The 26,409-nt window shown below is 34.4% G+C and overlaps 1 protein-coding gene across 1 annotated transcript in view; it reads left to right on the top strand.

Annotated features, from left to right (window-relative positions):
• The window catches only part of RANBP9 (RAN binding protein 9), a 111,126-nt gene that overhangs the window by 67,235 nt on the left and 17,482 nt on the right, over window positions 1-26,409 (top strand). Inside the window, exons 3-10 of the mRNA XM_032247670.1 lie at window positions 3,820-3,872; window positions 5,347-5,514; window positions 9,955-9,977; window positions 18,656-18,840; window positions 20,753-20,865; window positions 22,042-22,150; window positions 23,744-23,934; window positions 25,223-25,370. Of these exons, the coding sequence (XP_032103561.1) occupies window positions 3,820-3,872; window positions 5,347-5,514; window positions 9,955-9,977; window positions 18,656-18,840; window positions 20,753-20,865; window positions 22,042-22,150; window positions 23,744-23,934; window positions 25,223-25,370 (990 nt within the window). The remainder of the gene's footprint in view (window positions 1-3,819; window positions 3,873-5,346; window positions 5,515-9,954; window positions 9,978-18,655; window positions 18,841-20,752; window positions 20,866-22,041; window positions 22,151-23,743; window positions 23,935-25,222; window positions 25,371-26,409) is intronic.

Here is a 26,409-nt window from a genome sequence, read left to right on the forward strand (position 1 = left end):
AGATTAAAAGGCTCCAGCAGATTCAGTTTCTGATGAGAACTCTCTGCTTCATAGAAAAGACTTATGTGTTCTTAATGACAAAAGGGGCAAACAACCATTCTCAGGCCTCTTTTATAAGGGCAAAAATCCCATTCCTGAGGGTGGAGCCCTCATGACCTCCCAGAGGCCCCACCTCATAATGTCACCACATTAGGGACTGGGTTTCAAAGTAAGAATTTTGGGGGACACATACCTTCAGGCCATAGTAGTTCCTTTTTATTGATTCTTTTTCTTTTCTGGAATTTCTTTTCATTCAAAGCAAGCGTATTTCTCCCTACATATTATGCATTGTAACAGTAGCTTTTTAAAAATTTTTGTCTGCTAATTCTCACATCTGGATTGTCTCAGGGTCATTCCCGGTTTGTCCTTTCTCTTGAACATGGACATTTTTTGTTCCTTTTTTATGCCAGGTAATTGTGTCCTAGCACCTTATGTATGGATGATAGATTTTAAAACTCTGAATAGCATTTTTGAATCAGTAATGAATTTTAGTGATGTATTTGGTCATATTCTGTGCTGATTGTTTTCTTGTCCATATGGGTCTTCTATTTTCACTTGTCTCCCTGCTGCTAAAGTGTGTTCTCAGATAGTTCTTTCGTGACAGTCTGTGGATAGTAAACCATAGCTTTTATGTGTCTGGCAATATCTTATTTTTCCATCATTCTTGCTGCTTTACCTGGGAACTAAGTTCTAGGTAGACAGTTTCTTTACTTTCAATACTTTGAATGTGTTGTGTCATTGTTTTTCATCATCAGTTGTTGCTAGGGAGAAGTCTGCAGTCAGTCTAATTGTCATTCCTAGCTAGGTAATCTGCTTTTCTTTCTGGTAGCTTTTAAGATTATGCCTATGATTGATACTCTACAGCATTTCTTATATATGACTTAATTTTTATCTTCCTTAATATGTGATGTGTATTTTCAATTCAACAACATGTTTTTCAATTCTGGAAAATTATTAATTATCTCAGCAAATATTGGCATACCGCTGTCCTTATATTTTAATGACTCTTTTTTTCTTTTAGTATATTCCTAAATATACTTATGTTTTTTAAAAATCATGCTAATTATACTATCCATTGAGTGATATCATCTAGAATGAATTCACGTTCCAGTCGTTTATTTTATTGGTCTTTTTTTTTTTTTTTTCCTCATTTTTTTTCCCCACGTGCCTGTGGTGTCAGATTTGTTGGTCTTATGTTTGAGAATTTTGTCCTTGCAGCCTTATTTTGATTGGCAAGTTTAACGTTGTTCTTATTTTGCTCATCTGTCTTTTTCTGTGCTTATTTTCTTTCTTATAGTTTTACTTGCTTTTCAATTTGTTAGCCCCTAATTCAAAACCAGGGTTGTGTTAGAGTTTCGAGGTTCTTGCTTCAGCATGATATTGAAAGCATTGCAGATTCTGTCATGGATCCATTCAATAACTAACTGGCTTAGATCCTGGTCAAGAGGTTTCTATTCTTTTTCCCCCCTTAAGTAGGCCACAGTGTCAAATAAGCTCTAGCTTAGGCAACAGGTGACATCAGTATATTCTTAGCCTCCTTTCAAGAGGAGATGCTTATTCCAGCCTTTGGCGTTAAGCAGTAAGCATAGCTAATACTCCTCTTGTGGAACATTTTTAGTCCTTGCTTACCCTGAGGAGGTGGAACTTTGAGCCATCATTGAGTGCTTACAGACTCAGAGCTTTGCAGGTCCACAGCTTAGATCCCCATTCACAGCTTTGTGTTTCTTCTCATCTTGTCTTCTTGTGACTTACTGAGCCTTTTTGAATAAAATGTAATACATTTTATATTGTACTTGGAGCAAAGGGGCTGAATCAAAATACAAACTTAATGAGACTTCTTGACTAGACATCTAGACGTTTCTTAATGTTTTGTCACTTTGGTCTCATTCGGCGTATGCTCATAGTAGTAATATTGCTCTGGTGAATCTAAAATTATGTTTTAATTTCTAGTAGGGAAAACCCTGAGTTTTCTTTTTAAAAATTTTGTCTTTTCATGATGAAAATTATATATTTTTACACATGAACTTTGAAATAATTTTGTCAAGTTTTAAAACTTCTGTTGGAATATGTCTTGAAATGTGTCAATGTATGTATACATCATTTTAGAAAGGTTGTCCTCTTTTTTTTTCCCACTCCTGGTCTGTGACTCAGCCTGGAGTACAGTGGTGTGATCATGTATGGCTCACTGTAGCCTCAAACTCCTGGGGTCAAGCAGTCCTCCTGCCTCAGCCTTCGACATAGCTAGGACCACAGGTGTGCACCACCACACACAGGTGATAGTTTTGTTGTTGTTGTTGTTGTTTTGAGATGAGGTCTCCCAATGTTGTCCAGGCTGGTCTTGAATTCCTGGGCTCAAAAGATCCTCCTGCTTCAGTCTCCTAAAGTGCTGGGATTCTAGGTATGACTATGAGCCTCTGTGCCTGTTTGAAAGATGGCCATTTCTATGCTCTCAAGTTATCTGGGTGTTTACTAAATCCATTTATATGCAGCTTTTAACATGTTATTTTGAGCTTTACATGAAAACTTTATTCCTGTTTTTTCTGTAGTTACCGTGACTGTCCAGCTGGCTATACTAGAAGAAATATTAAAATGTTCTTATATCTAGTCACTTTGTCAGAATACCTAAATTATTCTAAAAGGTTTAGCCAGATTCTGTGGTTTTCTATGTATATGGTCATACCAACTACAAATAAAGGTACTTTGATCTCTTTTAACATTTATACTAGTCATTTAACTTTCTTATTTTATTAAGTTTTCTAAAGCCCCTAAAACAATATTTAACAATTACAGGCATCTCTTTGTTCTTGATTTTAGTGGAAATGGCTTCAGTGTGTTTTGCTGTTGAATATCTTCCTTGCTCTATTTGGGGAAAAAGTTTCATAGTTAAATAATTTATTTTTATTTTAATTTTATTGGTGTTACTAGGAATGGTGGCTGAATTTTATTAAGTGCCATTTAAAACCTTGATAACAATAATGGTCAATTAACCTTTTAATAAACTAAATTGTTTTTTTTATTTTGTTTTTCTGTTTTTGTTCATACTTTTAAAAGCGTATTGCTTTGTTTTCTTTCTTTGAATTGTCTTTATCAGTTTTTGTTATTAATATTTTATAAGCATTTGAAAAATAACTGGATACCTTAATCTTTCCTTCTGTATTACGTGGAGATTATTTTGTTCTAATTTTGTAAATTGATGATAAAGAGCCCTCTGTTTAGGTAGATTTTGTCAATTTGCTCAGTTTTAGAAAGCCAGTATAGGCAATACATACCTTGGGGTAATTTTATTAAGATATTTTTATGTGAGTTTTAAATTGTTCCCAAATGTGAATCCATATTTCCTTTTTTTTTTTCATGTGTGTGTGTGTGCTCTAAATTTTTACTGTGCCCTTTGGGAAACACATTTCTTTCCTTATTTAACTTTTTTTTCTTCCACACTTCCCTCTATGCTTTTTTTGTGAGAAATCCTAATTCCAAACATTTATCTGTAAATAAGTTGGAGATATTTTTTTATAGGTGTCAGTAGAGTGCATAGCTATATATTAATACTTTGTGTGTGTTTATGAATGATTACTGTATGAGATTGCTGTGAAATCTGAGTATTATTGGTGCTTAATATTGCCCTTTGTTATTACCTAATAAATTGTAATAAAATTTTTGTAGCTACCTTAGGAATTCCAACATAGGCATGATTCTGATATTGTTTGAGAGTGTTTGCTAACTTACACGTATATGACTATAATAATGTGATTTTCTTCTCTCCTCCCCCTCCCCCCCAAACAGTTACATGGGAATTGGTCTTTCTGCTCAAGGTGTGAACATGAATAGACTACCAGGTACACTTGTAATTGAATTACAGTATTATGTCTTATGAGTAGCTCTTTCTTGTTAAAATTTTCAAGTAAGAAATTATATAAAGATACTGACTTTCTATGTTTTTAATCATAAATATCATGAATTTTAAGTGAAAGCTGAGTGTTTTGTTGTTGTTTTTAAGGCAGAGTCTCCTGTCGCCCAGGTTGGAGTGCAGTGGTGCAGTTTGAGCTCATTGCAACCTCTGCCTCCTGGATCAAGCGATTTTCCTGCCTCAACCTCCCAAGGAGCTGGGATTATAGGGATGCACCACCATGCCTGGCTAATTTTTGTATTTTTGGTAGAGATGAGGTTTTACCATGTTGGCCAGACTGGTCTGGAGCCCCTAACCTCAGGTGATCCACCTGCCTGGGCCTCCCAAAGTGCTAGGACTACAGGCGTGAGCCACCTTGCCCAGCCCGCTGAGTGGTTTTTAATAAATTTAGATTTCACACTATTTAGCAAAACATATAGTATATATGTCATTTTTTTTTGTATTTTGATATTTTTAAGTTTTAGTACATAGTAATATCAGTTACTTTCAATATTTTAATGTTGCTGTTTATACTGGCTACCCATCACGTTTTTTATTTTTAACCCATCTTTAGTTGTTTAATGTTCCAGGAATATTGACTAATATTTAAAGTAAACTAAGGGAGAGATAATTGAGATGGCAGACCTGTTTCCCAGTACCACTTATCAGAAGGAATTGATTCTTGGGTTACGTCTTCTAATACTCTGCTAATGTTAAAAGTTAATTTTGGGGAGACTTTTCGAAGTACAAAGCAAAACTGTCAATGTAAAACTACATGAAGTGCCTTAAAGAAACAAACCAAGCCAATGTAGTTGCATCTAATTGTAATCAGATGTGTTACCTTGACATACTTTTCTTTGTACCCTTTTGCTTAAAATTATACTTGAAAGAGAGTTTGAGGTTTTTATTATTTGAAAACTTTTTGTAAAAGTAACTGATAAGGCAAAAATCTCTCTGATATAAACGTATCTGTAGTTTGGTAAGATCACACCTTGTTTGACTTTTATATTTGGATTATGGCATTGAGAAACTTGCAGTGATTGAATAGGATGTAATCTTTTATGTTATATAAAACGTGTATGTGTTCTTTAAAGCAAAATTATTTTGTCATGTTAGCAAAAGGAATTTGCACAGAAAATGTGTCCTCCTGTGGTTGTTGCATTTATGTTTCTTTTTTCTGGCAGGGGTTCTCTTTGTTTAATATTTGTTTTAGTGTTCTATATAGCTATTTCTCTTAATTTTGTAAACAGTATTTTAATGTAGAATAAATTATGTAGTGTAATTGTTGAGAATTTAAATATACATTGGGAATTTCATCTTTATATTATCTTGTACTGTTCTGATTTATCATAATCTTAGTGAGTAAATCTAGCACAGAGGAACCTTACTTTTTCATTGTAAATGTGCTGGAACTTTCTCCTTAGGTTGGGATAAACATTCATATGGTTACCATGGGGATGATGGACATTCGTTTTGTTCTTCTGGAACTGGACAACCTTATGGACCAACTTTCACAACTGGTGATGTCATTGGCTGTTGTGTTAATCTTATCAACAATACCTGCTTTTACACCAAGAATGGACATAGTTTAGGTACTGAGATAATATATTGCATGTTAAATAACTAAATATTGTGATTATTATACTTCCAGGATGATAGTCATATTTATTATGTGATTCTTCTTTATAGATAGATGCCCCTGGAAATGGTTCTTCCTTTTTCCCAGATAGAAGTTGAGGAAATGCTGAATATATTCTGTGAAGGTCATCTGTATGATACATATATGTATAGGAATTACTGTAGAAATAATTCCCACACTGAGATATTTATTCTAGAAATAGAAATGCCAAGAGTTTTTTGCTTTAAATAAAACGTTACACAGTGTAAGCTAATTCTCTAGGTAACAGGTGCTAAGAAAAAGGGGCAGTCAGTTGTTAGGATAGTGTGGGTAATAGTAGCAAAGGGAGGGAAAGTTTGATGCCACAAGCATATGAAGGGCATCAGCACGCTCAAAGGTCAGATCTGCTAACAAAAGTGGCTAAAGTTGGTGACTACAAGTTTGTTCTATGGAAGGGAGCAAAATTAAACAAGCACACAATGACAGAACTTCTGAAAATAAAAGGTGGCTAATGAGAAATAAATCGGTTATGAAAAACCTGAAAGCCATACATTGTAAGACATAGTAAATTAAGGTTTTCAGTGGAATATTCATGTACTCATAGCACTTCAAATTTAAAGTTGTATGTGGTTGTTATAGTCCCTTTTCTTAGATTTTTTTTTAAAACGATAGAAAATATAAAGGATGGTAACAACACTGATGGTTTTTGTTTAAAAAGAAAGATTTCACATTTTACTGCTGGAAAAATCTTTGAAAGCAAATTATTTTTAATGAGGTAAAATGAAAGGAAGCATAAACTAAGTAACCTCTAGAAGGCAGAAACTACTTATAAATAGTATTTAGAAGTTAGACTTAAAGTAGTTTGCTTAGACATGAAATAGATGTTCTTTAATAAAACACAAAAGCTGTTTTTTCTTTTATAATAGAAAATTCTGAATTCTGGCTGCATTGGCAATACTCTTTTTAAAGTGTTTCAATATATTTCTTATATAAAGTTGTTTTAATATTATATTCAGCTTAACATTTCTGATTACTGATTTTAACCGAAGTCCTTCTGTATTATCTGACTTAACAGTTTTTCTCAAGTCCACAAGAGATTTTCTCACTAGTACAATAATGTTAAGGATCCCATGCAAATTATGTATATTTGTGTGCAGTTTGATTGTTGTGTCTACCTGGTTTCCAAGAACAGTATAGGCCCCTTGAATGTATTTGTTGTTGCTTTTCTGACCAATCATATAATATTACTTGGCTTGACTGCTTAAGATGTTTGAAGTCTTCAATTTGAAGAAATCTGCTTTTAGGTATGACCTTTGGCTCAAAAACCAAAGAATACATTTTTTAAAAACCATAATCTCTTTAACATAAACTTTTTAAACTTTCCAGAGAAGAAATTTCATTTTGGGATATAAGACAATTCCAGGTGATATGATTTTACTTTTTTCCCTATTTTCACAAATATTTAAATTAAATTTTTCTCTTGGCTAAAAAAGCTATTTATAAAATGTAAGGTGTGTCTTTAAAAAGGTGTACCTAATGATAGAGTAATGGAGTTGCATTTTAATTTTTTTGTTGTTGTTTGAGATGGTGTCTTCTGTCACCCAGACTGGAGTACAGTGATGCGATGGTGGCCCTGTGCAACCTCTGCCTCCCAGTTTCAAGCGATTCTCCTTTCTCAGCCCCCTGAATAGCTGGGATTACAGGCTTGCGCCATCTTGCCCAGCTAATTTTTGTATTTTGTGTTTTTAGTAGAAATGGGGTTTCACCATGTTGTCCAGCTGGTCTGAACTTCTGTCCTCAGGTGATCCACCTGCTTCAGCCTTCTGAAGTGCTGGCATTACAGGCGTGAGCCACTGTACTCAGCCCACATTTTAATTTTAAGTAAACCTAAATGTTTGGCATTATTCATTCTTAAAGTTAATAAATATTAAGCACATAGAGAGGTGGTATAACAGTGGTTAATAAGATTTCTTCAGTCAGACTTGGCTGAGTTTGACTCCTAGCTTATGCCATGTAACCATATGTAAGTTAGTTAACATTTCTGTGCCTCCGTTTTCTCAGTTTGTCAGGTAGGATCACTGTAATACCTATTTCACTAGGGTTGTTAGAGTTAACTGAAATAGTATGTGCACAGTTCTGGCATCTAGTGAATAATCATTAAATGTTATTTAGTATCATTATTAAACCCTGGGCTAGGTTCTTGGGATCCACTGGTAAAACATAGGTAAGCAGAAATTACCTCTCTAGAACAGGAGTCTACAAGCTATGGCTAAGTTAGCCTCCTGTTTATTTTAAAATAGAGTTTGGTTAGAAACCAGCCACACCCACTTACATATTGTCTATGGTTGCTTTCCTGTTACATTGGCAGAGTTGAGTATTTGTGATAAAGACCGTATGGCCTGGAAAGCAGAACATATTACTAGTCCTTTATGGGAAAGCTTTGCCTAACTCTGGTCTAAATTCCGGAGTCTTAGAAGATAAAATACTGTTACTATTTTCTTGTACTTCCTAAATGGATAATTTGTATCCAAAGCTAATACATTTTTAGTTTCTGTCTCATGGAAGATTTTCAGAATATATATTTGCTTAGTATATAAAGAGAAATGGAAAGGTTTTGAGCTAATAAGAAATGTTGCAATATATAGGTTAACTTAATTTGATAAATTTTGACTTTGTTTTTTAAAATGTCGTTTTATTAAATATCATTTACCAATTGAAGATCTCTTTTCAAAAAGCCTGACAAACCAGGAAATCATGAATATAGAAAATTGCTTTCTATGTAAAATTTAAATAGTTATGCCATCTTGTTAAAGTGGCATCTTTTCATGGTCTGATTGGGCAAAAACATGTTGTGATAACTGTATTTGGCAGTGTTAAAAAAATGTTAACCTTTGGAATTAATTTTGAATTTTTCATTAGAGTTTTTGGTAAAATGAAAATTTCAGTAATTACAGACACAAAGGATTTTTACTAAAAATAGAATATACAGTCTTCATTATAACTAGACATCTTTGAGAAAAATAATTGATTAGCTTATTTTATGAAAAATATTAGAAATATGTGTAGTTATAGTATATTAAAATAATTCTCTCTTGCTTTCTGTATTCTTTTTACTTTTGTGAAAATTTGGAATAAACTTTATTTGGGCTGATAGTAGTCACTTGCCTTCTGTGTTATTAATGAATTTAAATGTAATGATATGTTATACATGGGGAAAACAGGAACCCTAATTTTGCTTTCCTTTTGACAAGACACAATGAATTTATCCGTTTTAAAAATTCATAAAAACAGGGTTTTATTAACTACAAAGCATTATTTTTACACATTATTTTAAAAGTGTAAAATTTATATTCAGGTTGTCTTTTAACTTTATTACCTTAATTAACAGCGTTAGATGTTTTCTGTTGGTATAGCACAGTCACAGAGGAATAAAATGTCAAGTGGGAAGAGACCTTAAAAATAATTTAATGGAAATCCCCTCAGTTTTAAGATAGTGATCAAGACTGTAGAAGCAGTGGTGCTGGCTTGGTTTGTTTTAGACTGGAAGAATTGAGAGCAACTGACTCACCAGTACTTCTCCTCTCGACTCACCAGTACTTCTCCTCTCCCATTATTCTAGAGCTAGATCTTTAAAAATATATCTGTGAGGTCCTACAGAAATAATTCATCTTATTTTCAGCTAAGCTGTGTATTTGGAATATTTGGAAGGAGGTCGTTAAATTGTCATGTTGGGTTGACAGTAGACTTATTCCAGTGATACTGCCGTTGTTCACGTTGTATCTAGAATGTGACTGTGTAGAAATAACTGTCAAAGGGTATTCAAGAAAAATTCTCAACTGTGTATAAACCTTTATCCTTTGAAGGAGGAATTGTTTTTTCCCCACGAGCAAATGAGAAGTTAAAGGATTTACTTTCATAAGAAACATTTCTTAAAGAAGCAAAAATATGCTGTATTTTCCCCTGCTCGCTTTTTATAACAGAAAAACTCTTTTCCTTCCACCTAAAATTATTTACAAGCTAAATCTAGATGATGATTATTAAATGATGAGGCTAGACATTGCAACTTGGGGGTAAAAAATAAACAGTAACTATTTTGCAAACAACTTAATGTGTTTTCTAATGTAGCTTTGAAGATATGTCTAAAACGATTTTAGAAATCCTTGAGACAACAGCAACATCTCAGAAATAAAATTTCTGTATGACTAGCAAGGCTGATTATCTTGAAGGGGGATAGCATTCACTCAGACATATATGTTAGTATTATTGATAAAAAATTACTCCTGTTATTTTGTATTTAGGCTTTAATGTTTTTCCTTTTGCCATTTGTTTTGCCCTTTTTAGCTAGAAATTCAGCTTGTCACTATAGTCTGCTTTGAAAAACAGCTCTAATGCTACTTTTTTTCTTTCTTTTTAGGTATTGCTTTCACTGACCTACCGGTAAGACTTTTTTTAAAAAGCAATTTTCTATTTTTAATTAAAGGAAGTACAAAGAAACTGATACTGGGTATATTTAGGAAGTTTAGAATACAGTCTTATTGATATTTATTATGTTTGTATGCAAAGAAGAAATCTTTTCTCTAACCACCTTGGATATAGACCTTCAGAAATTAGGTTCCAGCTTGCACTGGATTCATTGTGTAAAGGAAAATAAATCAAAATTGATTCAAGTATCATTTTAAATGTCACCATTCATTCATTTGAAATGTATTTCCTTGGACTCTTCAGCAGAGGGCTGTATAGCAATTCTAATTTATTTATTCATCTAAGCTATATAGAGGCCTACCATGTGGCAGGCTAAGTGCTTGGAGTATATATATATAATTCAACAAAACAGGTAGAGTAATGGTCTCTGCCTTCTTGGACTTTATAGTAGTCAAGCTGTGAAAGTTAGATAATAAGCAGTACATGCAAAACAAGCAAATTAGAACATATTTTAAGGGTGTTAAGTATCCTTTGGAAAGAAAGGGAAAAAAGAGAATGGGAATACCAACAGTAGGACACAAGGTTGTACAAATTGCTCCCCTTTGCTCAAGGTGAGACTTGAGCTAAGGCTTTTGGAGGAGTGAGGGAGTCAGCCAAATGGGTATGTAGAGCAAGACTTTTTCAGGCAGAGAGAAGTTAGGAAAAAGGTGCTCAGGCAGGAGCACACTTAGCTTGTTTGAAGAATGGCATGAAGTGTGGTAGAGAGGAGTGAGGAGGGCAGAGCATATGTAGTAGTAGATGATCAGAGATAATGATGGGGACTGGGGGTAAGCTATTAATAGATAATCTAGACCTGGGCAAGCCATTGAGAGGGCTTGGACATTCACTCTGAGTGAAATACAAAGACATTGCAGACTTTTGTTTGTCATGATATGACTTCACTTTATACAGGATCACTGTGATTGCTCAGTTGAAAAATAGACAATATGGATTTAAGGGTAGAAGCAAGGAGACCTGTGAGGAGACTATTGCAGAAATTCAAGCAAGGGATGACAATAACTTTCTTCAGTAGAGGTTTGATTCCACGTATCTTATTTACCAAACCCAAGGCCGTGTCAGTTGTAATCTGCATCATCTATGACACCAAGGGGGAAAAACTAACAAACTATGATGTAATGCCTCCCTTATCACTTAGTATTTTTATTTTATACTCACGGAATGGTCTCTTAGGGTTATTTAAACATAGATGTTTAATCTGTGTCTCTTTTTAGATGTTACACACCTAAAAATGATGAGATAAGCAAAAATAAATTGATTAAGGTCCTTCACGTGAAGTTCAGAGTCTGACCTTTTAAATCAGTTACTTTTAGAGTCTATGCTATGATTTTCTTTTGTCTCGCTCTGTCACCCAGTTTGGAGTACAGTGGTGTGATCTTAGCTTACTGCAGCCTTTGCTGCCTGGGCTCAAGGAATCCTCCCACCTCAGCCTCCCATGTAACTGGGACCACGGGCGCATACCAGCATGCCCGACTGATTTTTTGTATTTTTGATGGAGACAGGTTTTCGCCAAGTTGCCCAGGCTGATACCCATGATATTCTATGTGATACTATCTTCTCTGCTATCAAGAACATTTTTTAAGATTTCTCTGTTATGTCTGTGGGATTTTCCTCCAGTTTGCTGATTACATCGTGCACATTTGATGCTGTCACTTTCATGATAGTGATCGATATCACGAAAATGAAAATTTCATCAGGAAAAGCAATTCAGTCCCAAGAGTTTTTCAGTGAGCTCATTCTTTAACAAATTTGTACCTGTGCAGGCAGTGACAGCTGTGTCATGACAGCTGCCTGACCATAGTAAGGTGTCATCAATTATAAAATGCATTCCAATTTTCAGAAATGCATTGAGAGAGATGATGGAAGATTCAGAGGCAGTGAATAGGTACCAAATCTATAGATTATTTATGTCTTTTAAGAAAATCCTAGGAAAAAAACAGAAGAAACCAAAATTATAATAGAAAATAATTTTAAGACAAGGAATATTTGAACCCTACTGATCAAAAGTACTCACCAAGAAGCATTATTTGGCTCTGGGAAACTGAGGTGGGAGAATTGCTTGAGGCCAAGAGTTCAACACCACTTTGGGCAATATAATGAGATCTCACCTCTTCAAAAATCCAACTCAAAACCAAGAGAATTGGCTGATGGATTGGATCTGAAAATTACATGAGGTCTGAGAATTGACCGTTCTACTTAGCAGAGTAGAGGTCATTGGTGACCTGGAGAAGAAAATTTCAGCAATGTGATGGAGAGAGACATCCTGATTGGAATGGATTTTAGGATGAGGTGAGTTATAGACAGTGGACAACTCTGGAGGACTTTGGCCACAATGAGGAGAAAAGAAATGGAGTAGGCTGGGTACAGTGGCTTACGGCTGTGATCCCAGCATGTTGGGAGGCCGAGGTGGCGGATCACAAGGTCAGGAGTTCAAGACCAGCCTGGCCAACATAGTAAAACCCTATCTCTACTAAAAATACAAAAAATTAGTCAGACATGGTGGTGTGTACCTGTAGTCCCAGCTACTCAGGAGGGCTGAGGCAGGAGAGTTGCTTGAACCCGGGAAGTGGCAGTTGCAGTGAGCTGAGATCACACCACTGCACTCTAGCTTGGGCAACAAGAGTAACACTTGGTCTAAAAAAAAAAAAAAGGAAAAAAAGAAACGGAATAGTAGCCAGTGGTGGAAGTTGGGGCAGTAGACAAAAAAGGAGATTGAGCATGCTGATGAAAATTACTAGCATGCAAAAAAGTTGGTATAGCATAGAAAGAGGTAGACAGGTGTGTGAGATAAATGAGGGGATGGGCTTTTGAGAAGAGCATTGTAGGCAGAGTGTAGGTGCAGATTCTGGTTGGTGGGTTGGTTTGGTCTTTAATTGTTAAGAGACTCTGGTGAGAATGCTGTAAGTTTCATTTGGAGTTGGTTAAAGGGTTTAGTGGCTGGTTTTTCTTTTTGTTTTTTTCCTGTGTTGTGGCACTAAGCATGTAAAACCAACTTGTCAACGTGAGCTTTTGTTGTTAGCTTTCATTTTCTTTTTCATAGATAGAGTGGTGATCATTTGGGAAAAGCTTGGTTGGTTGTAGATGTGTTATTTTCTCTCCCACTTTGAATCACCAGTTGTTTTCTCCCTCGGTTAACCAATGATGTGGAACTTCGTTGTAACAGTGGTCAGGGTGGTGGTTTTAGGTTTCCTTTTAGTATAGTGTTTTTCATTTTTAATACTGTAAATCTTCTCGACTTCCACAGGCTTCATATCACTTTTCTACTTAAAGAGAGAGGAAAAAGTTAATCTTTCTCTTAAAGGAAGCATCAAGGAAATGTTTATATCATGTTTTCTGTACCTGTGATTTCTCACTAGCTACCTGTACCATTGACTCCTTAAGAGAAAGTATGTTTGCGGAAAAACTAGTTTACCTAGATTGTTCTGCACCTGTTATGGAACATAAGTGTTTATACAGCTTTGAAAACCTTAGATTTTTTTCAAAATAGTCTTTTTTTTCCCTCTGCTTACCTCACCAGTTTGAGAAATGACGTTAACTATAACTAATTCAGTTTTGGATTGGGTATATATTCCTTTAGTTATAGTAGCTGTTCTCATTTTAAGTGTGATGCTATTTTCCAATTCTGATCACTGACTTGAAGTCTCCTTTTTATGGATACATTATTTGTATAGCATTTTAAAAAAATTTTTTTAATTTATTTTTAAATGAGGCCGAGGAGGAAGGAGGGGGGAAGAGAGAGAATGAGTGAGTGAGAGAGACAGAGAGAGAGAGAGAGAGAGAGAGAGAGACACACACACACGCATGCACGCAGGGGGTTAGGGGGCCAGAGAGAGAGAAATAGCTGTATAATCATTTTTATTAGAAGAAATCTAATACAGACCAAAGCTGTGCTATTGAGAATATGAATTTATAGAGTGTACATTTAGCTTTTAAACAGTTTCTAGATTGAAAATATCTTTTGCAAGTTAATAGAAATGTTTTCCTATTCTTTTCATAAAGGACCTATTCTGTCTATGTACTATTCTACATAAGCTGGAGTAATTTTTTCAGATTTAGAAACATTTTTCTGGAAAACATTATTACATATAAATCTGCAGTGAAGATGCATCTGCCAAATGGATTAACCTTGAAAGCATGCTGAATAAATCTGTCATAGGCCCGGTGCAGCGGCTCATGCCTGTAATCTTAGCAATTTGGGAGGCCGAGGTGGGCAGATTACCTGAGGTCAGGAGTTCGAGACCAGCCTCAACAACATGGAACCCTGTCTCTACTGAAAATACAAAATTAGCCGGGTGTGATGGCGCATGCCTGTAATCCCAGCTACTCGAGAGGCTGAGACAGGACAATCACTTGAATCCAGGAGGCAGAGGTTGCAGTGAGCCGACATTGCGCCATTGCACTCCAGTTTGGGTAATGAACAAAACTCCAATTCAAAAGAAAAGAAGCCAGTCATAAAAGATCACATATTTTGTAGTTCCATTTATGCAAAATGTCTAGAATGGGCAAATTCATAAGAGTCAGAAAGTAGATTAGTGGTTGCCAGAGATTAGGGGATTGGGGGGGATGGGAAAATGGGAATTGGCTGCTGATGGGTACTGGGTTTCTTTTTGAGGTGATGGGATTGTTATACAGTTAAATTATGATAGTTGCACAGTTCTGTCAACATACTAAAAAATATTGAAGGCTGTTGCTTTTTAAAATTTCTAATATAGCAAGTTAAGGACTAGTCCTTAATCCTCTTCCCCCAAATTCTCCAGTTGAATAAATGGTATAAAAATTATAGTACTTTTCAGTGAGCCAAAACTGACTTAATATTACTAAAAGTTTTTTTTTTTATATCTATCTGCGAGTACAGAAGTACAGTATTAAATATTTAAATGAGAAATGTTTATATATACAGAAATGTACAAAAGAGAAGTTCTTCACAATCCCAGTCTCTTTGGCTATAATGTTTAACTTGAATATATATCTTTCTAAATACATACAAGCCAGTATGTTCATTTTTAAATGTTTATATGAAAGATAGGGTCATACTGTATACATTATGTTATACCTTGCTCTCTTTATTTAGTAATGTGTATAGGACATCTTTCTGTGTCCATATATACATTTTTCATTCTGTTCTTCCTGCTTTATGTTCTCTTATTGTATTAACATACTACCACAATTGATCAGTTATAAAATGTACATTTTTTCATATTTTAATATTTCTGAAATAAGAATGCACTTTAGGGCCAGGTGTGGTGGCTCATGCCTGTAATCCTAGCACTTTGGGAGGCTGAGGCAGGCAGATCACGAGGTTAGGAGTTCAAGACCAACCTGGCCAACATGGTGAAACCCTGTCTCTACTAAAAATACAAAAAATTAGCTGGGTGTGGTGGCATGTGCCTATAATCCCAGCTACTCTGAAGGCTGAGGCAGGGGAATTGCTTGAACCCAAGAGGTATAGGTTGTGATGAGCAGAGATCTGACTATTGCACTCCAGCCTGGGCAACAGAGGAAGACTCCATCTCAAAAAAAAAGAAGAAAAAGAGAATGCACTTTAGAATCAGTAACTGGTCAGAGTTTAATTTGCATTGTGTTTTCCTAGACATAAAATATTGATATTTGTTGTTATTAGAATCTGAGATTTGATGAATGTGGTATAATATCACCTATCTGTGGATATTTTAACATTTGTTTGCATTACAAATAATGCTACAGGATATGTCTTTGCACATACTTACTTTTCTGTACGAATAAACTCTTTCAAGTGAAATTACTCTGTCGACTTTAATAGATTTTTCCACATTTCTTTATTAAAAGATTATGTCAGTTTACATTTCTGTGTGCAGTAGATGAAAAGGTTATTTTCCCAACCCATATCAACATTGGTTATTCTCAACCTTTCAAGTCTTAATCTGATGTTCAAAAAAGTTTTTAATCTTGCATTTTTAATTTAATTGATTTTATTTTTAAATGCACATTAAAAATCTGCATCTAAAAACTTGAGTGCAATTAAGCGTCTCTATATGTTGTCATTTTCATTTCTTCTACAACTTGCTTACATATTCATTGCCATTTTTAAGAATTTGAACTGGTAGTCTTTGTCCTCCTGAAGTGTGAGAATGTTTTCTATATTTGGAATACACATTTTGCCATATGCATGGTACATTTTTTTTTTTTTTCTAGAAAGTCATTTGTCTTTGCCATTTGTGGCATGTTTTGTCATAGGGAATTTTAAATTTTTATGAAAGTTTTATCAGATAATTCATGAATGTTGATTGTCTTTGATAGTGTTGATAGAATTATTTTTCTAAATTTGTAAGACAATTTAGATGAGCAAATCATTTTAAAAGTGTCTTTATTTAAACAATACAGAATATCATAATTGTAAACTTTGCTTAATGAACAGAATTACCTTTCACTCTGTTGATTTCTTTATTGTTTTTGGCTTACATGCTTTTGTTTTAAAGTATCTCATAATCTAGTGGGTTTTAAGGCAAAGAATACTATGCTAGAAGTAGAGAGAGGTGAGGTTTTTTTCTTTCAAGTGCTGCCATTAATTAGCAAGCTGTGTGGTTTTAGATTGTTTCTGTAAACTCCTTTTCTTGTTTTCTTTTTTTTTTTTTTTTTTGAGACGGAGTCTCGCTCTGTTACCCAGGCTGGAGTGCAATGGCATGATCTCAGCCCACTGCAACCTCCGCCTTCTGGGTTCAAGCGATTCTCCTGCATTAGCGTCGCAAGTAGCTGGGATTACAGGCACCCGACACCACAGCCAACTAATTTTTGTATTTTTAGTAGAGATGGGGGTGGTTTCACCATGTTGACCAGGATGGTCTCAATCACTTGACCTTGTGATCCGCCCGCCTCAGCCTCCCAAAGTGCTGGGATTATAGGTGTGAGCCACTGTGCCCGACGTATTTTTTTCTTTTTTTGAGTTGAAGTCTTGCTGTTGTTGCCCAGGCTGGAGTACAGTAGTGTGATCTTGGCTTACTGCAACCTCTGCCTCCCGAATTCAAGTGATTCTTCTGCCTCAGCCTCCCAAGTAGCTGGGATTATAGGTGCATGCCACCACACCTCACTAATTTTTGTATTTTTAGTACAGAAAAGGTTTCCCCATCTTGTTCAGGCTGGTCTGATACTCCTAACCTCAGGTGATCCACCCACCTCAGCCTCCCATGGTGCTGGGATTATAGGCATGAACCACCACACCTGGCCTGTTTCTATAAAGTCTTTAGGTCTCCGTTTTCTCATTGGCGAAATGGAAACGCTGTACTGTCTCACCTGTTTTTAGCTTAAAAGTTTATAAACCTGTTAGGTTTGTAAGTCTGTAAACCTTTAGCTCTGTTGATTATTAAGAATCAGTACATTTGCATACTTTGCTTTAGCCATTTATTTCCATAATTCAGTAGTACTTTGTTGATATTTTGACGCAATATTGGTTTTGTTTCTTATTTGTACTACTTGATCGAATAGTTTTAAAACACATCCTCTTTAGCATTTTACTGTAAAATCTATTTAACATCTTATATTCACACAGAAATTATCCACTCTTGATCTTTACCTTGTTTTGTACTGAAAATACTTGTTATAACTATTAAAGATATAAAGCATAAATACAGAAAACGAAAATATGGTAGGATTTGGAGTTACAAGAGGAAAAAATCAGTCATGGATGTGGTATAGACAGACTTGTGTCTCATTCCATTTCTGCCACTTGTTAGCAGAATGACCATAAGCAAGTTATTTAACCTTGAATCCTCATTTTTTCTATCTTTGTAGTAGAAGTAATGAGTGACCTCATAGAATTATGATGATTAAACCCTGGCATTTAGTAGACACTTGGAAACTCATTCTCCCTTTAGATTTAACAACCAATTAGTGACACAGCCAAAAGAATGACTCCTATTTTTTTTGTATACTTGAGGTTACCACCTTTTCATCTTGAGTAACCTTGGAATCCTGGAGTGTACCTGAATGCATTTCTGAGTTTGAGTATTTAAATTCATCCTTTTCCTCCCTTGAAATATGTATACTTGAGTTTTAAAATTTTTTTAAATTTAATATAGAGAATCCCCACTCTTCATGGCACTGTGTTTTGCTTGTAGTTAAGGTCTTATCCCCTTCGCTTTGTAAAGTTAGGCATCCCAAATGTACAGAATGAAAATAGTAAATTTAAGCTATTACATGCCAGACTAGTTGAGATTGTACTTTTATGGTAACTAGCTTTAACATGCAGTTTATAGAAATGTATCATATATAAAATCTGGGATAAACCTGAGTTATATGTTTATATTTGAATTTCTATAACTACTATATGACATAATCTTTAGAACAAGAATGACATCTCTATATATTAGTAGCACAGTGCTACATGGTATAATAAATACAATGTTGTCCCTGAATAAGTAAAATAGAGATCTTGGGTTGCTGTGTTTTTTCTTGGTGATTAAATTGCAGGAAGCAATATTTTTTCATCTAACATACAATGTATTTTAAAATAGATCATTTGTTTTAGCCTTCTACTAATATTTTGATTGGGATTTTAAAATATAAAGTAAATTTATAGTTCTGCTCTTTTAAAGATAACATTAAAATAATATTAAATCTAACATAAAATGGATAGCTGTTTAATGAAATATGTTATCTTACAGCCAAATTTGTATCCTACCGTGGGGCTTCAGACACCAGGAGAAGTGGTTGATGCCAATTTTGGTCAACATCCTTTCGTGTTTGATATAGAAGACTATATGCGAGAGTGGAGAACCAAAATCCAGGCACAGATAGACCGATTTCCTATTGGAGAACGAGAAGGAGAATGGCAGACCATGATACAAAAGTAAGAGTGAAGAAATTTGAATTGACATTATTCAGAATATATTTTTTATAAGACATTTATTCTTTTGGTATTCATGGAAACTTTTTAATCAACTAATTTATATACTAATATCTCTGTAATATTACTGATTTTAATCTCAACAAAAAGTAATTTACTCCACTAAACAAATTTAAAAACAATTGATGACACACATATAGAATTGTATTTCTGTCTGAATTAATTTGATGGAAGAAATAAAATGATAGGCCACCTAGGCTAGGTTAATTCATTTGCTATTCTTAGTAATAGGATTTCTGTAGGTTACACAATTTAATTTTTAATAATGCTAAGGCAAAAGATAAAGTTGAGAGATAATCTAGATTTTATAATTAGAATCTGTGGTTTTTGGACATGAAGTTGGCCATGCTGAAGCTCTTAATATTTGAACTATCAGCAGTATAAGTATAGACTTAAAATTTTAATAAATGTTATTAAATTTAAAAAGTCCTTTTCACTATTATAATCCAGGCCAAGAAAATAGCAGATTTTCAGATGCAATTGGTCTAACACATGTCGCCTTAAATGTCCTTATAATTGCTTTGAATATTCTTAACTTTAAAATGATCATAAAATTTTGGGGGTATTTTGTTAGAAAAGGTAGTGATTAAGAGACATGATGATGACTGTGAAAGCACACTTCTTTCCTAGAACTACTATCATTTGTATTACAGAGCTTGGACACTATTTTTTTGTGTGTCCAGCTCAATTGAGAATAGACAACCCTGATGCAGAATCCCATGGTCACCATGAGCTGAAGCTAGGCTGGGTTGCTCTGGGGCCACATTGTTTTAATGCTCTCACTGAGCGTCATGGCAAGGTAGTAGAAAACATTGATTTTAATCTTATAGCCAGGATCCTCCCACCCACTTCTTCACTGAATTGATACTTACTATGAACTCTTGAGAAGTCCATTCTGAAAGATCCCCTCCCTCTTAAATTAACTTGAACAATTGGATAAAATAAGATGCAGATTTGTTTCTTAGACATTTTTCCTTGCTTCCTCTCCACTTCTCAGTCTCCTCCCGGTGAACCACTGCTTCCCACCATTTTCTAACTAGCCCTTAGTAGTGTCAGATAGAGGCAGGTTTAAGAGTTGAATGTTTGGAGATAACAGATACTTGGGTTAAAATTGTTGGATCACCAGTTTTTCTAACTACATTTTGTGACTAGATACATGTTTTGACTACCTGGTACCTTTTTAAAAGATTATTGTCTTGGAAATGTGTCACTTACAGGTAAATCATATTTGATAAATCTCTTGGGCAAACCATAGTAATTGATTTAGACTAGAACCCTGGTTCTTCCTTTAACTAGGCTTATAGACATTGTTCTGGAAGTTTGCCTCTCTGGATTCACCTTAGTATTCTGTACTTACTTTGTGAGCTCATCTCATTTAACTGGTGTGTAAAGAAAATTATCGAACTCTGGAACATTAACATTTAATCTTTTATTTTAAAGTTGATTATTTTACAGAATGCCAGCAATTACTGGAATAAGTCATATGATAAAAGCAAAATGGAAATTACGGTTAGTAGGGCTGAATAATAGGATAGGAAGGGACCTGGGGGTAATGAGAATCTGAGAATCAAAGAAAAGGTCACTTAATGTCCTTGATTCTTAAGTAATATTTATTTTAGGAGAGTACTCCCAGTATAGCATTTCCAGTTGTTATCTTTTTGAAAATACTACATGAATAGAACAAAATGATGTTTTTCAAAAGCTTACTTTAAAGGTGAGGTTCTTAACAACACCTTGTTTCAAGAAAATAGGTTCGTTTTTATAACACCAGAGTAGACCTTGTTTATGTAAATTGTAGTATGAAGCATGTATTCTCTTCACTAAAAGATGTATGTTTCTTCTTTTTTATTTTAAGAATGGTTTCATCTTATTTAGTCCACCATGGGTACTGTGCCACAGCGGAGGCCTTTGCCAGATCTACAGACCAGACCGTTCTAGAAGAATTAGCTTCCATTAAGAATAGACAAAGTAAGGACACTGTGGTGCATGGCTAACATTTGTTTTCAGATTATAAATTGGGTTGCTTTAATTTTTTAGAAATTTTATTTTTTTAATTTAAATAATTTCAAGTATATTTAAAATGGATGCTGCTGAATTTTATTTTCACTGACATTTTTGAAGATCAGCGTTAGAAATTCACATAGGTCTGTGTCAGAATTCTAATTCTAGAGAGATTTTGCAGAAATTTTTGTAAGGAATGTCTTTACCATTTTTTTCTTAAAAGAATGTTTTCTTAAGCTCCCAGGAAAAAAAAAATTAATAAAAGTTTTTTTTTTTTAAATAAGTAGTTCTGATTAGTTGGAGGAGATAATATGTGAAAGAAAGGTAAATATCTTTGAATTTAAGTTGCTATCTAAGATGAGATAGTATTGATCATAAGTATTTATTATTTAGATCCTAGTGCTGGCCTGTGTGGCCAAAGATAAAACAGGCCCTATTAACAATGGCAGGTTAGCATAACTGGTCCATAGTTAGCCATCCTAAAATTGGTGCTGTATTTCATCAGGGTTGGTATGACTTGACAGGAGTATAGGGATGAAAACAAAACAGATGGGTGAAATCAGTGGATGAAAACAACTGTTTCATAGATCACATCACTGTAATAGCACTGATTACACTGTGTTGTAGTTAATTGTGTGCTATCATTTCCTACTATTTTAATAAGCTCTGTTGAACAGAGATCACTTACTCATTTTGTATCCTCATCATCTAATTTAACAAAGGTCAGATCAAGTGAATGCTCAATGAATCTCTGTTAAATTGGAATCTTATTCAAAAGCTAGCATTTTTTGTTTTTTGTTTAGAAAGTCATATTTGATAAGGCATTTTATTATCTCTTTAAAACATAGTCTTTTTAATCTCAGTGTTTGAAACTTCAGTGTTGCATAATAGGTGTTTTAATTATATTACTTGTGTGTTTGTGATTTTTTTAAAATTTGTGACAGTATGTGTTTTTCTAATTTTTTAGTATATCTGAAATGGTTCCTGGATTGCCTAATGGAAACTATGATGCTAGAAAAAGAAATAGAAATTAATCATAATTTATTTGAAGATTTTTACTAACTCCCTTTTCTGAGGATCCACTAAGTTTATGTTTTACCTACTTTTGTAAAAGTTAATTGTTTGCTTTCTTTTACTGAATAGGAATTCAGAAATTGGTATTAGCAGGAAGAATGGGAGAAGCCATTGAAACAACACAACAGTTATACCCAAGTTTACTTGAAAGAAATCCTAATCTCCTTTTCACATTAAAGTGAGTTTGCGTAATAAAATGCTATGTTTGTTATATATTATAAATATTTGTCGTATTTTATATAATAAAAGATATATTTCATGCTTTTGTAATTTTAATTTTCCCCCTTTTCAAATATATATAATTTTGTAATGTAGTACATTTAAGTAACAGGTTATGAAAAATACTTTTGTGTTAAGCACCATAAGCAAAAGGTGTCCTTTGCTGTGTATTTGCTCTTATCATTCTGTTTTTATGTTTAAAAATGTGAAAATCTTTAGAAGATGGGTGTCTTATTTTTCCTGCTGAAAAGTAACTTAGATTTAATCTCTGTGGCATTTAAAAAATCGTAGTAAAATATACATAAAATGTAACCATTTTTTACATTCACACCATTGTGCTCCAGAACGAACGTCTCCATCTTTCCAAACTGAAACTCTCTATTAAACACTAACCATCCATTCATCCCCACTAGCCCCTGGAAACCATCATTCTACAATTTACCTCTATGAATATGACTACTCTTATGAGTAGAGTCAGAGTATTTGTTCTTTGTCACTGGCTTATTTTAGTGTAACAGCCTTAAGGTTCATCTTTATTGTAGCGTGTATTAGAATTTTCTCCCCCCCCCCCCGCCTTTTTTTTTTTTTTAATATAGAGATGGGGTTTTGCCATGTTGGCCAGGCTGGTCTCAAACTCCTGACCTCAGGTGATCCGCCCACCTCGGCCTCCCAAAGTGCTGAGATTACAGGCATGAGCCACTGCACCTAGCCAATTTTCTTCCTGTTGAAGGCTGAATTGTACTCCGTTGTTTGGATAATACTGCATTTTACTTATCCATTCACCCACTGATGGACACTTGGTTTGCTTCTGCCTCTTGGCTATTATGAATAATTCTGCTATGGTGTAGGTGTACAAATATCTAAGTCCCTGCATTTGATTTTTTTGGTTATATACCTAGAAGTGAATTTTCTGGATCATAAGGTAATTCTGTGTTTTACTGCTTTTTAAAAAATAGCCATTCTGATTTGATAGTTTTAATTGGTTTTATGAATCTGTTATTTAAAAAATTAGATGTTATTGAGCTTCAGATTTCAACTGTTGAAGCAACAGGTATCCTTTGTAAGTCAAATGACAGAATTTCTTTGCTTTAGAGTAAGTAGAGGTTTAAATAAGGCCCATTTTGGTTAAGACGTTGGAAATGGGACGGGTAGGGAGAAAGGCTATACTTTACATGTATCATATATACATAAGATCATAGGCACAATTTGATTTACTACCAAGTGCAAGTGTTATTTTGATTAAATTACTTGTAGCTAAACAAAATGGGGTTCACGTCTTCTTATAGGTAAACTTCCATTTAGTAAATCTTGATTAAAAAGGGTAATATTATTGTCGTATCTGTTGCATTATACTCTTGTTTTTCTGGAAATTCTAAAATCCTAACCAATAAAGTATAGGACACTGTATTTAATGTTTTTAGCTTACTATCTAAAGACCAATCTGACTGATAAATAAAAGCTTAAAAAATATTTTTAGAAATCTGTTGCTATTAAGTAAACGAAAGGCCATTTGAAGATGATGTCTAAGTTAAGTTCTTCTTTTCTCCTTTAGAGTACGTCAGTTTATAGAAATGGTGAATGGTACAGATAGTGAAGTACGATGTTTGGGAGGCCGAAGTCCAAAGTCTCAAGACAGTTATCCTGTTAGTCCTCGACCTTTTAGTAGTCCAAGTATGAGCCCCAGCCATGGAATGAATATCCACAATTTAGCATCAGGCAAAGGAAGCACTGCACATTTTTCTGGTGAGATTGAATCTTATGACATTATTTTTAGATTTTTCCTCTTTATAATCTTGAACCCTTTTCCTTTTTAAAATCTGTGTTTCTTTTGTAGCTGTTTCAAATGTGTATACTTAAGATTTTCCAAGTGAAAAATTGTAGGTTCAGATTCACATGTTCTCAGTATCAGGGAGTAACTTGAAGAACAGTTGTTTCTGAGAGTAAGTTATTAGCAGACCTTCATAAATGAAAGCCAGCATTCAAAATGAGTAGTCATTGAAATTATATTATTGATATTTAATAGTGAAAAGGTAATTGTGCGTTTTAATAAAATATAAATTTAAAGGCAATCCGGCTGTGATATCTGATTACTACACCTAGCTGGGCTGTCCCTGCCTCCCTCCCTTCCCCCTGCCTTCAACCTTTCCCAACCAAGCCTCTCGCAAAAGTCAGCTCTGCCCAGTTCATTTTCTCCCATCCAATTTTTGGCTCACCAGTGTTACTCTCTGTGACTTTGGGTGTTCTCTTAATTAAAACTCTTCACCTTTCTTGACTTTTGTGACAGGTTTTGTGGTTTTGTTTTTGTTTTTTCTTTAAAGAGGTCGAGTCTGGCAATGTTTCTAAGACTGGTCTCAAACTCCTGGCCTCAAGTGCTCCTCCTACCTCAGCCTACCAGATTGCTGAGCTTACAGGCGTGAGCCACCATGCCCAGCAACATATTTATTTCTGATGCTTCTCAGTCTTCTGTTTACCCAGCTCTTTAATTCTGCATTTCCCAAGATGTTATCTTTGTACATTTAACATTCTTAACACTAGTCAGATAATGTTTCCTTTCCTTTTGTGAAGTAACACCATTGCTTTTTCTCACTTCAGTTTATCCTCTTTTCTGCATTAGTTCCTCTCAGTTTATTCACATCACTATTCTGTACCACAAGTATGATTCTCATGTCTATTCTTAGCCACTGCTCTTGAATATCATACAGTCACTTCAGGCTTGGACAAATTCTGAGCCTCAGTGTATTCATATATAAAGCTGGGGTAATGATCATATTGCCATTTTAGGGGGATTGTGAGGATTAAATGAAATCTGTAATTAAGCCTTCAGTGAATGCTAGATGAAGTAATAATTAAGATCTCACAATTAAGTATTCTTAGTATCCTTTCAAAGAAATTACCTGTTTACTATTTACATCATCCATTGACTTTCCTACGTTCTAGAAGTCTTAAATACAAAATCAACATGGAGACTTATTTACAACCTCATTAATAAATTAGTGTTTGTTTCTGTTTCTGTGTGGTATCTTTTTCTCAGGTTTTGAAAGTTGTAGTAATGGTGTAATATCGAATAAAGCACATCAGTCATATTGCCATAGTAATAAACACCAGTCATCCAATTTGAATGTACCAGAACTTAACAGTATAAATATGTCAAGATCACAGCAAGTTAATAACTTCACCAGGTAAGTAATTTCACTAATTTTTGCATTAATATAAGCAACCTAGTTATAAGTGTAATCATTGTAATAATGTTGAAAGAACTTGAATTACATGACCCACAAAGGGGCTCTGGGAGTTCCTAAGCCCTCAGAAAATAAAAGGGTAGGGAGTCAGTTCCTCAAAGGTTTTTAGTCTCCTACTATGCGAATGAGCTCTTTCCTTAGTTTCTTCCTCTTCTCTACTACCCTTTTCCCTCTAGTAATGTTTTAAGGACAAATTCAGGACTCCATGCATTGTCTTCCTGCCAGCCACAGAGCTATACAGATGATCACATAAATGCCATTTGTTAGGTTTTCACAGTACTTAAGACACAGTAGTATATTTAACCTTGAATGGTAACATAAGATAAATTTACAACTAATTTTTTTCTGTGTTTTTTTGGTGTAAATGTGTAGAGTGTTTTTTAAGTTCAGAATAACTAACTTTACAAAGAATCATTTTTGAAAGCATGTCTTTAAGTAGCTAGCATATAGCAGATGTTTAAGTCATTTAGTAAACAATGTGAGGATAGTTTTGAGGATTTGTTGGGGACCAAACACTATGCCTAGGTAGTGTATCTGATTTCAAAGAACTTTGCAAGAAGATGTATCTCAGTCAGTGTACTATGACCGTTGACATACTCACGTTTAATATTTATGAAACCTAAAAGTTCATGAAGTGAAATTATTTGAATTGAATACTACTGTGCAGAAGCAAATTCCTGTGAATTCACCCTGCCCAAATCATCTGGAACTGAATTAATTTAATATTGGTTTTGGCTCTAACAAACCAGTTGGTTACACCGCATTTTCAGGAAATGGCCATCATTGCAACATTTTCTTCTTAAAGGAGAGAGAGCCTAAATTTTAGCATGGAATCTTAATGGAAATATGATTATGGAGAAAGGAGTCTATGTTAAAAAAATCTGAATTTAAAAATTTGGAGATTAAAGTTTCTGGGTTATCTGTCACACATAACAAAAATTTACTGAAGTAATGGTGTGTGTGATTGATACAACTTATA

This window comes from Sapajus apella, unplaced genomic scaffold, assembly GCF_009761245.1.
Source record: "Sapajus apella isolate SASKATOON/1434 unplaced genomic scaffold, GSC_monkey_1.0 scaffold63, whole genome shotgun sequence".
NCBI lineage: Eukaryota > Metazoa > Chordata > Mammalia > Primates > Cebidae > Sapajus > Sapajus apella.